The sequence below is a fragment of the Loxodonta africana genome, chromosome 5 (assembly GCF_030014295.1).
Source record: "Loxodonta africana isolate mLoxAfr1 chromosome 5, mLoxAfr1.hap2, whole genome shotgun sequence".
Classification (NCBI taxonomy): domain Eukaryota; kingdom Metazoa; phylum Chordata; class Mammalia; order Proboscidea; family Elephantidae; genus Loxodonta; species Loxodonta africana.
In genome coordinates, this window is record NC_087346.1 from 108,976,700 (window position 1) to 108,989,194 (window position 12,495).

The 12,495-nt window shown below is 37.8% G+C and overlaps 1 protein-coding gene across 6 annotated transcripts in view; it reads right to left on the reverse strand.

Annotated features, from left to right (window-relative positions):
* The window catches only part of ATP10D (ATPase phospholipid transporting 10D (putative)), a 165,284-nt gene that overhangs the window by 99,339 nt on the left and 53,450 nt on the right, over positions 1-12,495 (reverse strand). For 3 of the 6 annotated variants that reach the window (XM_003415920.4, XM_064285858.1, XM_010595659.3), the window contains 2 exons: positions 8,683-9,009; positions 4,379-4,573 (listed from right to left, as the gene is read on the reverse strand). In XM_003415920.4, the coding sequence (XP_003415968.1) occupies positions 4,379-4,573; positions 8,683-8,972 (485 nt within the window). In that variant the 5' untranslated portion in view covers positions 8,973-9,009. Of the gene's footprint in view, positions 1-1,527; positions 2,630-2,671; positions 2,920-4,378; positions 4,574-8,682; positions 9,025-12,495 lie in introns of those variants that run through there. The other 3 variants (XM_023555028.2, XM_064285860.1, XM_064285861.1) reach the window with 3 other exon arrangements.

Consider the following 12,495-nt stretch of genomic DNA (forward strand, 5'->3'; position numbering starts at 1 on the left):
TAGCTTACATGTTCTGGTGATTCTGGAACCTATACTACCAGTATTTCAAATACCAGCAGGGTCATCAGTGTGGACAGGTTTCAGAGGAGGTTTCAGACTAAGACAGAATAGGAAGAAAAGCCTGGTGATGTACTTCTGAAAACTGGCCAGTGAAAACCCTATAGATTGCAACAGAATACTGTTCAATACATTGCTGGAAGATCAGCCCCCTAGCTTGGAAGGCACTACACAGTAGCTGCAACAATGGACTCAAACACACCAACAATCATGAAGGTGGTGCAGGACTGGGCAACATTTTATTCTGTTATACATAAGGTCGCCACGTGGTAGAGCCAACTTGAAGGCAAGTAACAACAACAACGACATTAACAAAGTGATGAGTTTTAATGGTCAGAAAAAAATGTAAATTCCGTGAAGGCAGAGGCTGTATCTATTTTTTGTTTTAACCTTTACATCTCTCAGTGCTTACCACAGACTAGGCACTCAAATATTGCTGAAGTCTTACTTTCAAGAAACTTCTATTATCCTTGAAACAAATTCTAAAGACTTCACAAATGGCTAATATTTTAAAGACAATCTTAAGAAATGGTCAGTTTGTCTGTAATTAATTAATAATTCTAACTTAACTGAGGATGTAATCAGATCTAAATGTTTAATTTCTAGGTTAATGTTTATTTCCCAATGATACTTTCACAAAGAAAAGTAAGGACCTTTTGAAAAATCACATATCACAAATAAGAACCGAATTATCCAGATAAAAATGTTAATAAGCTTCCCTCAATAGCTTGCTAAATTTAATGGCCCCATATTTTCATCTTTATTTTGCTGAGAAACAATTTGCTCTCTAAAGTATTTTCTTTCTTTGTATTTCATTGGAATTTAAGTTAGGATGGTTAAATCAACAAGGCATAGTTTTATAGCCTCCTTTTCTTTCTTTTTATCTTTATAATAACTGTTCCAAGAACAATTCAGGGGGTGTGGGCAAATGAAAGTACTTTTTCTTCTACAATACCAAATAAGAGCACATTACATAGAATACAGATACAGATACAAGGAGTTACCTGAGTTTATTAGAAAAAAATGCAATAAAGTGGTATCTTAGAGTAGACTTTTAATAACTGACTAAAATATTGCATTTCATCTTTAAGATTGTATACAAATGATCTATCATAGATCTGGGCTATGTTTAAAAGGATACCTGAGAGGAAAGTCATACCAGGTCTCCCATTAGGCAATTTTAATATTAAAAAGGTACAGTGTTATAAGGAATTCTCAAATGTTGATTAAATGACTTGGTGATGTGATAAACAAACTCTAGCTAACAGTCATTAAAAAACCAAAGCCAAACCCAGTGCTGCCAAGTCAATTCTGACTCATAGCAACCGTATAGGACAGAGTAGAACTGCCCCACAGAGTTTCCAAGGAGAGCCTGGCAGATTCGAACTGCTGACCCTTTGGTTAGCAGCCGTAGCACTTAACCACTATGTCAGTCATTACTAACACGCAATGATAATTATGATGGCCAACCTTAGCACTTAACCAGCAACCAGTTGCTACAGACTCAATTCCAACTCATGGCAACTCCATGTGTGCCAGAGCAGAACTGTGCTCCATAGGGTTTCCATTGGCTGATTTTTTGGAAGCAGATCACCAAGCCTTTGTTCTGAGGCACCTCTGGGTGGAATGGAACTGCAGAAGCTTTCCATTAGCAGCCAAGCACATTCATCTTTTGCACTCCAACTTTAGCAGTTACTAAGGACTAAGTGGAAACCCTGGTGGCATAATGGTTAAGTACTATGCTTATTGCTTTGTTATTATTATATTCATAATAAAGGAACTGGGTAAAATGGGTTGGGGGTAGGGAGTTGAGCTATTTTAGTTAATTTACGCAAGGCTACATAGCTACTAAGAGGTAGAATCAGGATTAAAACATTTTAGAACAACCAGAAAAACAAATAAGCATACATTATCAAGTCTAAGGTAGCACTAAAAATCAGTAATTATTTATATACTAGAATTTGTGAGCCAGAATACATATAATAAGCATTCTTTCCATTTTCTAAGTTTCACGTTAGCTAGGTAATCTTAAAATTGGTCAAAATATGGACATTTTCATCATTTATCTTTGAGAATCCTATTTTCTACAGCTACTTTTGAAGACAGAGACTGTACTAACATTTTACATCTTTATCCCTAGCACAGTGCCTGGCATATAATAAGCACTCAGACTCTATTGAATGATTCACAGTCTTATTTTTGTAGAATGCTGTATGGCTTTAAAATGAAAACAATGGACTTATTTTTCTATACAATACGCACGTTTTTCTGGCTTTCTTTAGATTAGCCTTGAGTATAAGAAAAAAAATAGAACTAATTTTGTCCCTATCCAAGTACCTATGACATCATCTCACAAAGGAGGAGAAAAAAAGCGTTTTTGTTTGTTTGTTTGTTTTCTTTATAGCTCTTTAAAATAAGTGCATTTCTCATGAAAGGGAACTCCAGAGATAACCATAAACTTTGTAATTCACTTTCATAAAAAGCCACAAAATAAGGACTTAAGTTTGTTCCTCCTCTCTGATTTACTAACGCTATATAAAAACTTTTATATAAGAATATTCAATGAAGCATACATTTTTAAAAACACATAAATATGTGAAATATTTAAACATACCTTAGAGTCCTGGTGCTGCAGTGGCTAAGCATTTGGCTGCTAACCAAAAGGTGGGCAGTTCAAATCCACCTGCTGCCCCTTGGAAACCCTATGGGGCAGTTCTACCTTGTCCTATAGGGTTGCTATGAGTCGGAAATGACTTGACGGCAGTGGGTTTAGAGTCATGCACATGATGTGACATAATAAACAATGAAGGTATGAAAAATACTTTCTTGAAGGATGGTTAAAGGCATGGGAAATGTTTATGGCTAAAATTAGGCAAAAAAAAAAAAAAAAAGAGTAAAAATAATATATGTAGTACAATCCCAATCTTGCAAAACATAATATGCACAAACATGTGCACATGACTTGAAGCAAATACACCGTAATGTTATAAATAGTTGCCTCTGGGTACTAACATTGTGGACGCTTCTTTTTTCTTTCTTGGGTTTTCTAAATAGGTACTACATACATGTTAAACAGCATCATTAAAAATAAACTGGGGAATCTTTAAGTTAACTGGGGAATTATTGAAAATAAATCAAAACATTGTTAAAATAAACATGGAGAGATAACAGTATTTTTCAAGTGGAATACATAACATTTTTGATTTCCAACAAGATACACCCAAAGTTCTAAAAGCATTCAGTCATATTATCTAATACCATTCCAGACTTTTCCTCTCATCTCTTAAGTAGTCACCTTGCATATCTTCTGATTTAAACATAAACAGTGGTACAGCTAAGCCAAGGAGCCCTAGTGGTGCAGTGGTTAAAGTGATTGCTAACAGAGATGTCAGCAGTTAGGAGCCACCAGCGGCTCCGCAGGAGAAAGATGTGGCAGTCTACTTGCATAGAGATTTACAGCCTTGGAAAGCTTGTAGGGTCATTATGACTTGGAATTGACTCGATGGCAGTGAGTAAACAGCTAAGCCAGCATAAACTGTACCCAGATAATTTTGTATGGGCTGCCGCTTACTTAGTCTACTAATGTGGCCACCAGTACAACATACTTTGTCTGGGTCCATCCAGCTTACTGGCCTCACCTTAAAAGATATTTCACTTGGGACAATAAGTAAACAACCCAAGTTATACCTAAGAATCAAAACCCAGGAGCTGCAGATAATACACAGCTCATTTCAAAACTCACCTTAACTGGCTTTATTTTTGGCTACACAGACTTTCTATTTCATAAATACTACTGGAAATGCAACTCTCCAACAGAGCAAACAGGCTCCTGAAAAGACCTCCTATGGTGAATGCTCTCTGTTGCTGCTCCAGTGGGAAGGGTTTTATAGCCTCCAGTTTTATGCGTGAAAAAGAAGGCTCTTCTCCATTTTTCACATTTTCTTTCCTCCGTAGGTAGCTCTTGTCTTCCCTTAGTTTTTGATACCTATCTTATTCTTAATCCCAAATTGTAACATACTGGGTTAAAAACCATCTGCTTGCTTCCCTTCTAATGGATTGAAGTTTAACTCTTTCAACTCCTCCTGTCTATGAGTTCCAGAAGCTTTTGCTTTGTCAACTCCCTGGGTTGACAATGGCTTATATATTTTTGTTTTCCTATGACACCTAAATTAAATTTGCAGAAGGAAGTTAACAAATAATAGTTGAAAACAACAACAACAATACAAAAAGAGTCCTGGTCACACCTAAGGGAAAAAAAGTAATATTTTGCATGTTTCAAAATGATACATGTATCTTCCTTAGCAAACCTCCTTACACTTACGGACTGTAAACTTTAGTTACTAAGTTGTTGATCTGTTTGTCAATTTTGTACTTCCGGTAATCTTCCAAGCCATCTTTAATTGCGATAATTGTAAGGACAACCACCAGAGGAAGCATCGTAATTTCCTTTTGGAAGGCTTCTACCAGTGGCACCCAGTTCAGGACAACAAGGAACAGGAAATATAAATTGGCGGCTCTGCAATGCAAACAAACACAAGGTGGTCAACAAATCACTCCAAAGGCTGAAACAAAAGACACAAGATATCTCAGGGTGTCTACCTACAAGTTTCTACTAGCTGATTTGGAATGCTACAGAATACAGAAGTGGCAAATCTAGTTCTCTGAACACATCTGAAACAAACATTTTACTACTTTCCTCGACATTTGGTGCTTGGTGGATTTGAACGACCGACCTTTTTGATTAGCAGCCATAGCACTTAACCACTATGCTATCAGGGTCTCCTAATAAATGTTAGATATTATTTATTCAGTAATTGTAAATATTTGGGTGTGACAGTCATGAATTACGTAACACATGTCATGGAAGCATAATGGGAAACACGATCTCCTTTCCGAAAATTCAGAGGAAAAAACTTCGAGAAAATTCAGAGTTAATGAGTTGTAGAAAAAGGAAAAAAAACCTCTAGCCTTAATGAGTTGATTGGTACATCTGAAAATTAGACTTAAACAAGCCTGAAAATAAATAGAGAAATTCTAAATTTTTCCCACCTGAGATTAATTCTTGTATTTCTGCTTTTATGCTATTCAGAACCACTTTCTCCAGGAGCTTCTTCCATCCCCTCTATTTCACATCTTCAAATATTCGCCTACTATCCCCTCTTGAGCCATAATGTAAATTCAAGCCCCCCCCACTGCCTTTTTTCCTTAAAACAAATCAAACATAAAATCTCCAATCCTGATTTGCCCCATGAATTTGTATGACTTTTTTTTTTTTTTCCTGTCATAATAGATACCAAACTTCTCAAAAGAATAATTACACTAAGCCAGGGGCACAGAGGGTAAAAACTCACCTTCATTGCTAACTGTGTGGTAAGGATCAGCATGAACCTAATTCTCAAAGTGTGGAAATGGATCCAGTCCTCACCTACCTACTTCCCCATCCTGTTGCCAGTGGCATACACTCTCCCAGAGATGGGTCAGAGCTCACACATTAGAAGGACACCTTCTTTCATACTCCCAAAAAGGCAGACAACAGCCTCTGCTGGCCCTGCCCCTGTGGATTGTTTAATTCACTAGAACAACTAAGAATCTCACAGAGTGTATACCATGCTTACAACTATAACTTTATTACAACCAAAAAGGATACAAACAAAGAGATGCATAGGGTGAGGTCTGGGATGGGTCACAGTGTGAAGCTTTCATGAGAGTCATGCTACCCTGTCCTGTGCATGGTCACCAACCAGGAAGCCCACCTAAGCCTCAGGATTTAGGGGTCTTGCAGCCTCACTACGTGGCCACCATAGGTTATATTATGCTTTCTAAGGCTTAATTAGCATTGGCCCCAAGGTGGTCCCTCTTGGTCTTGTCAGCCCCATTCATTAGACTCAGGTATTGGTATGGCTGGAAGGAACCAAGAACAAAGGCCTAATTCCTTTCTGCAAGGTGATTCCACACCTCACAATAATCTACACACACTTCTTTCTCACCTCCAACAGCTTTTACTCTGAAAATTTCTTTTTTTCTATTTCAATAACTTCAATTATTTACACATGGACCACACCCAAACCAACTGCTCTAGCCCTGAACTCTGTTCAAGTGCCAGATTCTTAATCCATCACATACTCTAGATTGAAAACTCCAGAAAAGATAGAAACACCCACAACATTTAAAACCATTAATTCAATAAACTCACATTTGTACTTTAAATAAATCCATTGTTTAATAAGTATATATGGAATGATAAAAAAGGAATAAATTAAGGAATGAATTTTGTGAATCTCTATATCCAGCTCACACTGGCATCTCAAACTCGACATTTACAAAAACAAAACAATTTTCCAATCTTCTTTTTACTCCTGTCTCTTCTTTTTCTGTTAATCCTCTTGGTCATCAGAGTTCAATAAATTCACATTGTTTTGCTCCTTTCACTTAATTCTCCATATCCAATCCACAGTATCTGTAATAGGCTTCTTTCTTTTCATTCCCACATTATTCTAAATTCAAATCTCCATTACAACTCACCAAGATATTTACAGTATCTTCCCAAATCTTTCTGCCTTCAGTTTGCTTCTAAACCCTTCTGTCATGGATTAAATTGTATCCCCCCAAAATATGTGTCAATTTGGTTAGGCCATGATTTCCAGTATTGTGTGGTTGCCCTCCATTTTGTGATTGTTATAACTTTCCTATAAATTGAAAATCCTAATCTCTGCCTGTGGTTACTGAGGCAAGACTGGATTATGTTGAAGAGGATTAGGCTGGTATGTAACACCCTTACCCAGGTCACATCCCTAAGTTTCCCTGGGGTATGACCTGCACCACCTTTTACCTTATAAGAGATAAAAGGAAAGGGAAGCAAGCAGAGCATGGGGGACATCAGAGCACCAAGAAAGCAGTGCTGGGAGCAGAGTGAGTCCTCTGGATCTGGGGTTCTTGCACAGAGAAGCTGCTACCCCAGGGGAAGGTTGATGAGAAAGACCTTCCACCAGAGCTGACAGACAGAGCCTTTCCCTGGAGCTGACACCCTGTATTTGGACTTCTAGCCTACTAGACTGTGAAAGCATAAATTTCTCTTTGTTAAAGCCATCCCCTTGTGGTATTTCTGTTATAGCAGCACTAGATGACTAAGACACACTGCTTTCATAGTGAAATAACCAGCCAGCTATAGTCAAGTTAATTCTGACTTATGGTAAATCCATGTGTGTTAAGAGCTGAACTGTGTTTCATAGGGTTTTCAATGGTTGATTTTTCAGAAGTAGATTGCCAGGCCTTTCGTCTGAAGTACTTCTGAGTGGAATCAAACGTCCAACCTTTTGGTTAGCACCCGAGCATGTTAACTATTTGCACCACCCAGGGACTTCCCATAGTGAAGTATGGACATGTTATTGCTGTATTCAAAAAGGGTATCTGCAGACTTGGATCTCAACTCTTTATCCTGATATTCAAGTCCTTCATGGTGAGTCATAGCTATCTTTCCAACTTTGTGTCCTTCTGCTCTCCAACATAAACTCTACGTATTATCCAAATTGAACTACTTCATAGACCTCAAGCAAGCCCTCTATACTCCTGCCTTTCTGCCCTTACTCACGCTCCTACTTCCTTTTCCATCTGAAATATGCTTTGTCCACACCTCTGCACTGAAAAACCTTTTTACCTTCCATAATCAAGTTTAAATACCACTTCACCATCTATTGTTCTAGCTAGTATTGTTATTTCTCTTTTTGAGTGCTACTTGTTAGCACTTGGAAACCCTGGCGACATAGTGGTTAAGAGCTACGACTGCTAACCAAAAGGTTGGCAGTTTGAATCCACCAGGTGCTCCTTGGAAACTGTATGGGGCAGTTCTATTCTGTCCTACAGGGTCATTATGAGTCGGAATCGACTCAATGGCAATGTGTTGGGTTGGGTTTGGTTTGGTTTGGTTAGCACTTTGTAACACTCATCACACTCATTATACCTTTTAGTTCTTTGGATACACATTTTGTTTCCCTGGGTAAACTTAAAATTCCAAAAAGAAAGGAGAAACATTTTCACGTTTCATTCAATGACTAAATTCATAGGAAAGCTTCAATAAATACATACTAATTGAATTATGTTATTGTGTCACCTATAACATCTTTTGTATGCACTAGCTTCGGAGCTCTATTTCCCCACATTATCAAGTAAGAAAAATCTGAAATTAAAATTCAGCATGTTTTAGTGGGTGGAAACCCTGGTGGCATAGTAGTTAAGAGCTACGACTGCTAACTAAAAAAGGTTGGCAGTTCAAATCCACCAGGAGCTCCTTTAACGGAAAGAACACTAAAGCAAAAGTCAGAAGACCCAAGGATATAGCCCCTGTTCTGCTACTTATCACTGGCATGACATTGACTAAACCACAATCTAAGAATTCAGTTCCTAATCTAGAATATGAACACAATATTTTCCCTGGTAAAGAGAAAGCATCTTAACAATTGTAAAGTACTATGTGAATGCGAAGTATCATTTTACAAGAGACTCTTACTAGGATCATAAAGATAATGCCACAGGTTTAGGCTTAAATAACATACCGTATACAATGTCAAATTTTTATATATCAACTAGAATGACAAAGAAATTATAATAATGATAATAATAAAACAGTACCTGTGAAATTGTTCAAATAAATTTCTTGGCACAAAGTTCAGAAGTGTGTACTTTGTTGTTCGTATTCGGTTATTCATGTAGGCTCCAGAGAACTTTTCATACTCTTCCTTGAAGGGCCGGAGGTGGGGAACAACAACCCGGTGCTTTCCTGCCAGTTTGGGGGTTTGAGAAGTCTTGCCACCACAGGCAAGCAGCGAGGAATAGTTGTATGGCCTCTCATCGTTGTCCCTGTTGGCACCACCAATCAGCCGCCGCCAGTGATATCTGGTCCATTGAAGAGGCTCAGTCATGTCCAAAAGGCACTGAGATCCAGGCTGTGCACGTGATCTGGGCAAACAAAAACTGTTCCCATAAGCTTCCAGAGAGCCTTAAGTGAGGATGGTACATTTTTAGTTCTTCTTTTTTATGTACCAAATAAATATATGACCCAATGGTTCAAGGTATAAATGTGAAAATAAAACTAGTCTTTAGAACTTTAACCAAATCTTTATTAAATAAAGCATAAACCTTTTGCTTCATGGTGTGACCACCTAAGCAATAAGGGACAGCACGTAAATTGCCACTCCATAACTTGAAACAAACATTTGGGATTAATGTGTGCAAGTCTCTTAACTTCTCAGATCATCAGTTTTCTCATCTTTGAAATGGAAATAAAGCCACCCACATCAGGTTATTATTGTGAGGATTAAATAAAACACTCAACATAAAGCCTGATAGAGCAGGAATTAAAAAAAAAAAAAGTCAATAAAACCCAGTCTATGTAGATTACAAAAATAGTCACAAATTCTTCCCATTCCTGAATGCACAACCATTGAGAGGTGGGGTCTTTCTCTACCCACTGAATCTGGGCTTGGCCACATGCCTTCCTTTGGCTAATGTAACACTAGCAAACATGATACAAAACAAGGCTTAAAAAGTGCTTGCTCATTGGGGCTTGCTCTCTCTTACTAACCTTGAGAATCCTGTGGCCACCGTCGTGTGCTCAAGCCCAGGCTGGCCTGATGGATGATGGGTACACATAGTCCAGTTACCTCCACTGCTCCTGTCAACATGTGGGGGAGGCCACTGACCGCCAGCTGACCACTAACATGTGAGTGAGCCCAGCTGACACAATGGAAAACAGCGATGAGCCATCCCAGCTGAGCTCGGCCCAAATTACCAATCCACTGGATTGTGAGATAATATTGTTTTAAGCCACCAAGTTTTAGAGTAATTTGTTACACAGTAGATGCTAACTGAGGCACAGTCCCTTCCCTCATTTCCTTGTGAAGTTTTCATTATTTGTCAAGAAATTCAGCCCTGCCTGGAATGTGAGCTCCTTAATAATAATAATAATAATAATAATAATAAAACTATCATTTACTGGCAGCATACTATATTCTAAGCTCTTTGCAAAGAGCCTTACATGCATTATTTAATATTTATGTCAATCTTACCAGGAAGGTATTATTTCTACTTTACAAGAGAGGACACTGAAGTTTGGAGTGATAAAGTAACTGGCTGAAAGTCATTCTGTTAGTAAGCAGCTGAGGCCCGGATCAATCAAATTTTTTTGACTCAGCAGCTTCTGCTTTTAACTGTAATATTGTCTTATTTATCTTGTATCCAGAGTGCCTGGCACTTAGTAGATGCCCATACAACATTTACTGAGTCTGTACAGAACATGTCATCAAGTGGAGGGCACAGTCTGGAGAACTTGGTTTCTATCCTCAACTTATCAATGCCCTTGCATTTACTTATCATCTGGGCTGGGAGCTCTTAAACTTCAGTGCTTGCAGGAATCATCTAAAGAAGCCTATTATAAAGGCACTCCTGAAGATTCTTATGTAGTAAATCTATGCGTGGGTTCTGATAATCCGTATTTTTAACATAACACCCCAGATGAATCTGATTCTGGTGGTCCATAGACTTTGCCAGCACAAAAAGTAGCCTTTGTTTAGACACACACTAGGCTAGGAAGACAGAGATGATTAAGACACTGATCCCATTATCCAGGAGTTCAGGGTCTAGGTAAGGTGATAGGCGTGTGGACACATAAATGTAATCCAGGGTGCGAAACAGCGTTCAAGGAACTGAAGTAGCTTTAATGCCGCTTTCTTCCGAAGCATCATTCCAAGTTTCTAACATGTCTACCAATTCTTTTTATTATTTATTATTACTCATCAGAATTTAATAGTTTACCCCTAAGGACATCAAAATGGTATACAGCTTTCATGGATTGGAAATCACAAATGATAACCTAGCAGCACTGGAAGAACAGGTCAATATTTTTTAATAACCCACTCCTATTAACATACTTGTTTACGATATGTAGACCCTTAAGCAATCCAAGAAATGACAGTTACATATCTCTTTATCACTGCATTTACAGAAAATAAGCTGAACCACAAAGGGGAATCTGAAAAAAGAAAAATTCAAATCTTTAAAAATCATATGCATCTGAAGCAAAAGAATAAAAATACACGAGACAAAAATCACTTTTAGTAGTGAAGAACACAACAGTCTCCAAGTGTATCCATTTGTGCCAGTATATTGCACCCACAACATATAACCTCTGCTTCCAGTTTTTTTTTATCAGTGAAGGGGGAAACCCTGGTGGCGTAGCGGTTAAGTGCTACAGCTGCTAATCAAAGGGTCAGCAGTTCGAATCTGCCAGGCATTCCTTGGAAACTCTATGGGGCAGTTCTACTCTAACCTATAAAAAAAGCTATGAATCGGAATCGACTCGACGGTGCTGGGTTTCGTTTTTGGTTTGGATCAGTGAGGGGAAATACATGTAATGTCAGTCTTACCAGTTTTATACTAATGATGGGAACCAGAAGAAAGGAAGTCCTAGCCCTATCAGGTCTTTGTCTTTGGAGTCTGTTCTTTATAATATTTTTCCATAGAGAACTAAGTCAATGAATACCACCTGACCAAAATAATGACCAATATTTTTTCAATATAATTTTTTTTAAGTACACTTCAGAACTGTATTTGAAAAAATGAGTTTTCATTTTCATATATAAAAATAGATAGAACTTCCTTCTTAATCTGTATCTAGTAATAAGAGCTTGGGTTATTAAAGTAGTTCATAACATATTCAGAAACCTCTCACAGAAAAAGGACATATGATAGTGCTTTATCAATGAATCAAACAGATAATGTGAAATATTTAACATTAATACTAAGCACTTTTCATATATTTCATACCACATATATTATGTGACCATTATGGCAATCTCATATATCTTTTAGGTTGAAATCAGCACAATTTGATCTTATTTTTGGAAATTCTGAAAGGGAAGTTTTCATTTGCACTTAAACTCTTTATTAAGGCATAGGAGTATGTGTATTCCTCCAGCACCTAAAATCTAATATAACAACCTAAATCCTACTTTGATGTGTTATTTCATTATACAATTTCTTGAGAATACAAATGTCTCAGTTACCTAGTGCTGCTATAACAGAAATACCACAAGTGGATGGCTTTAACAAACAAATGTATTTCTCACAGTTTAAGAGGCTAGAAGTCCAAATTCAGGGTGCCAGCTCCAGACAAAGGCTTTCTTTCTGTGTTGGCTCTGGGAGAAGGTCCTTGTCATCAATCATTCCCTGGTCTAGGAACTTCTTAGCACAGGTACTCCAGGTCTAAAAGACATGCTCCCCTCCTGGATCTTTTTGCTTGGTGGTAACAAGGTCCCTCTCTGCTGTGTTTGCTTCTTTATTTTATATCTCAAAAGTGACTGACTCAAGATACAACATAATCCTGTAGATTGTGTCCTGTCTCATTAACATAACTGCCTCTAATCCTGCCTCATTAACATCACAGAG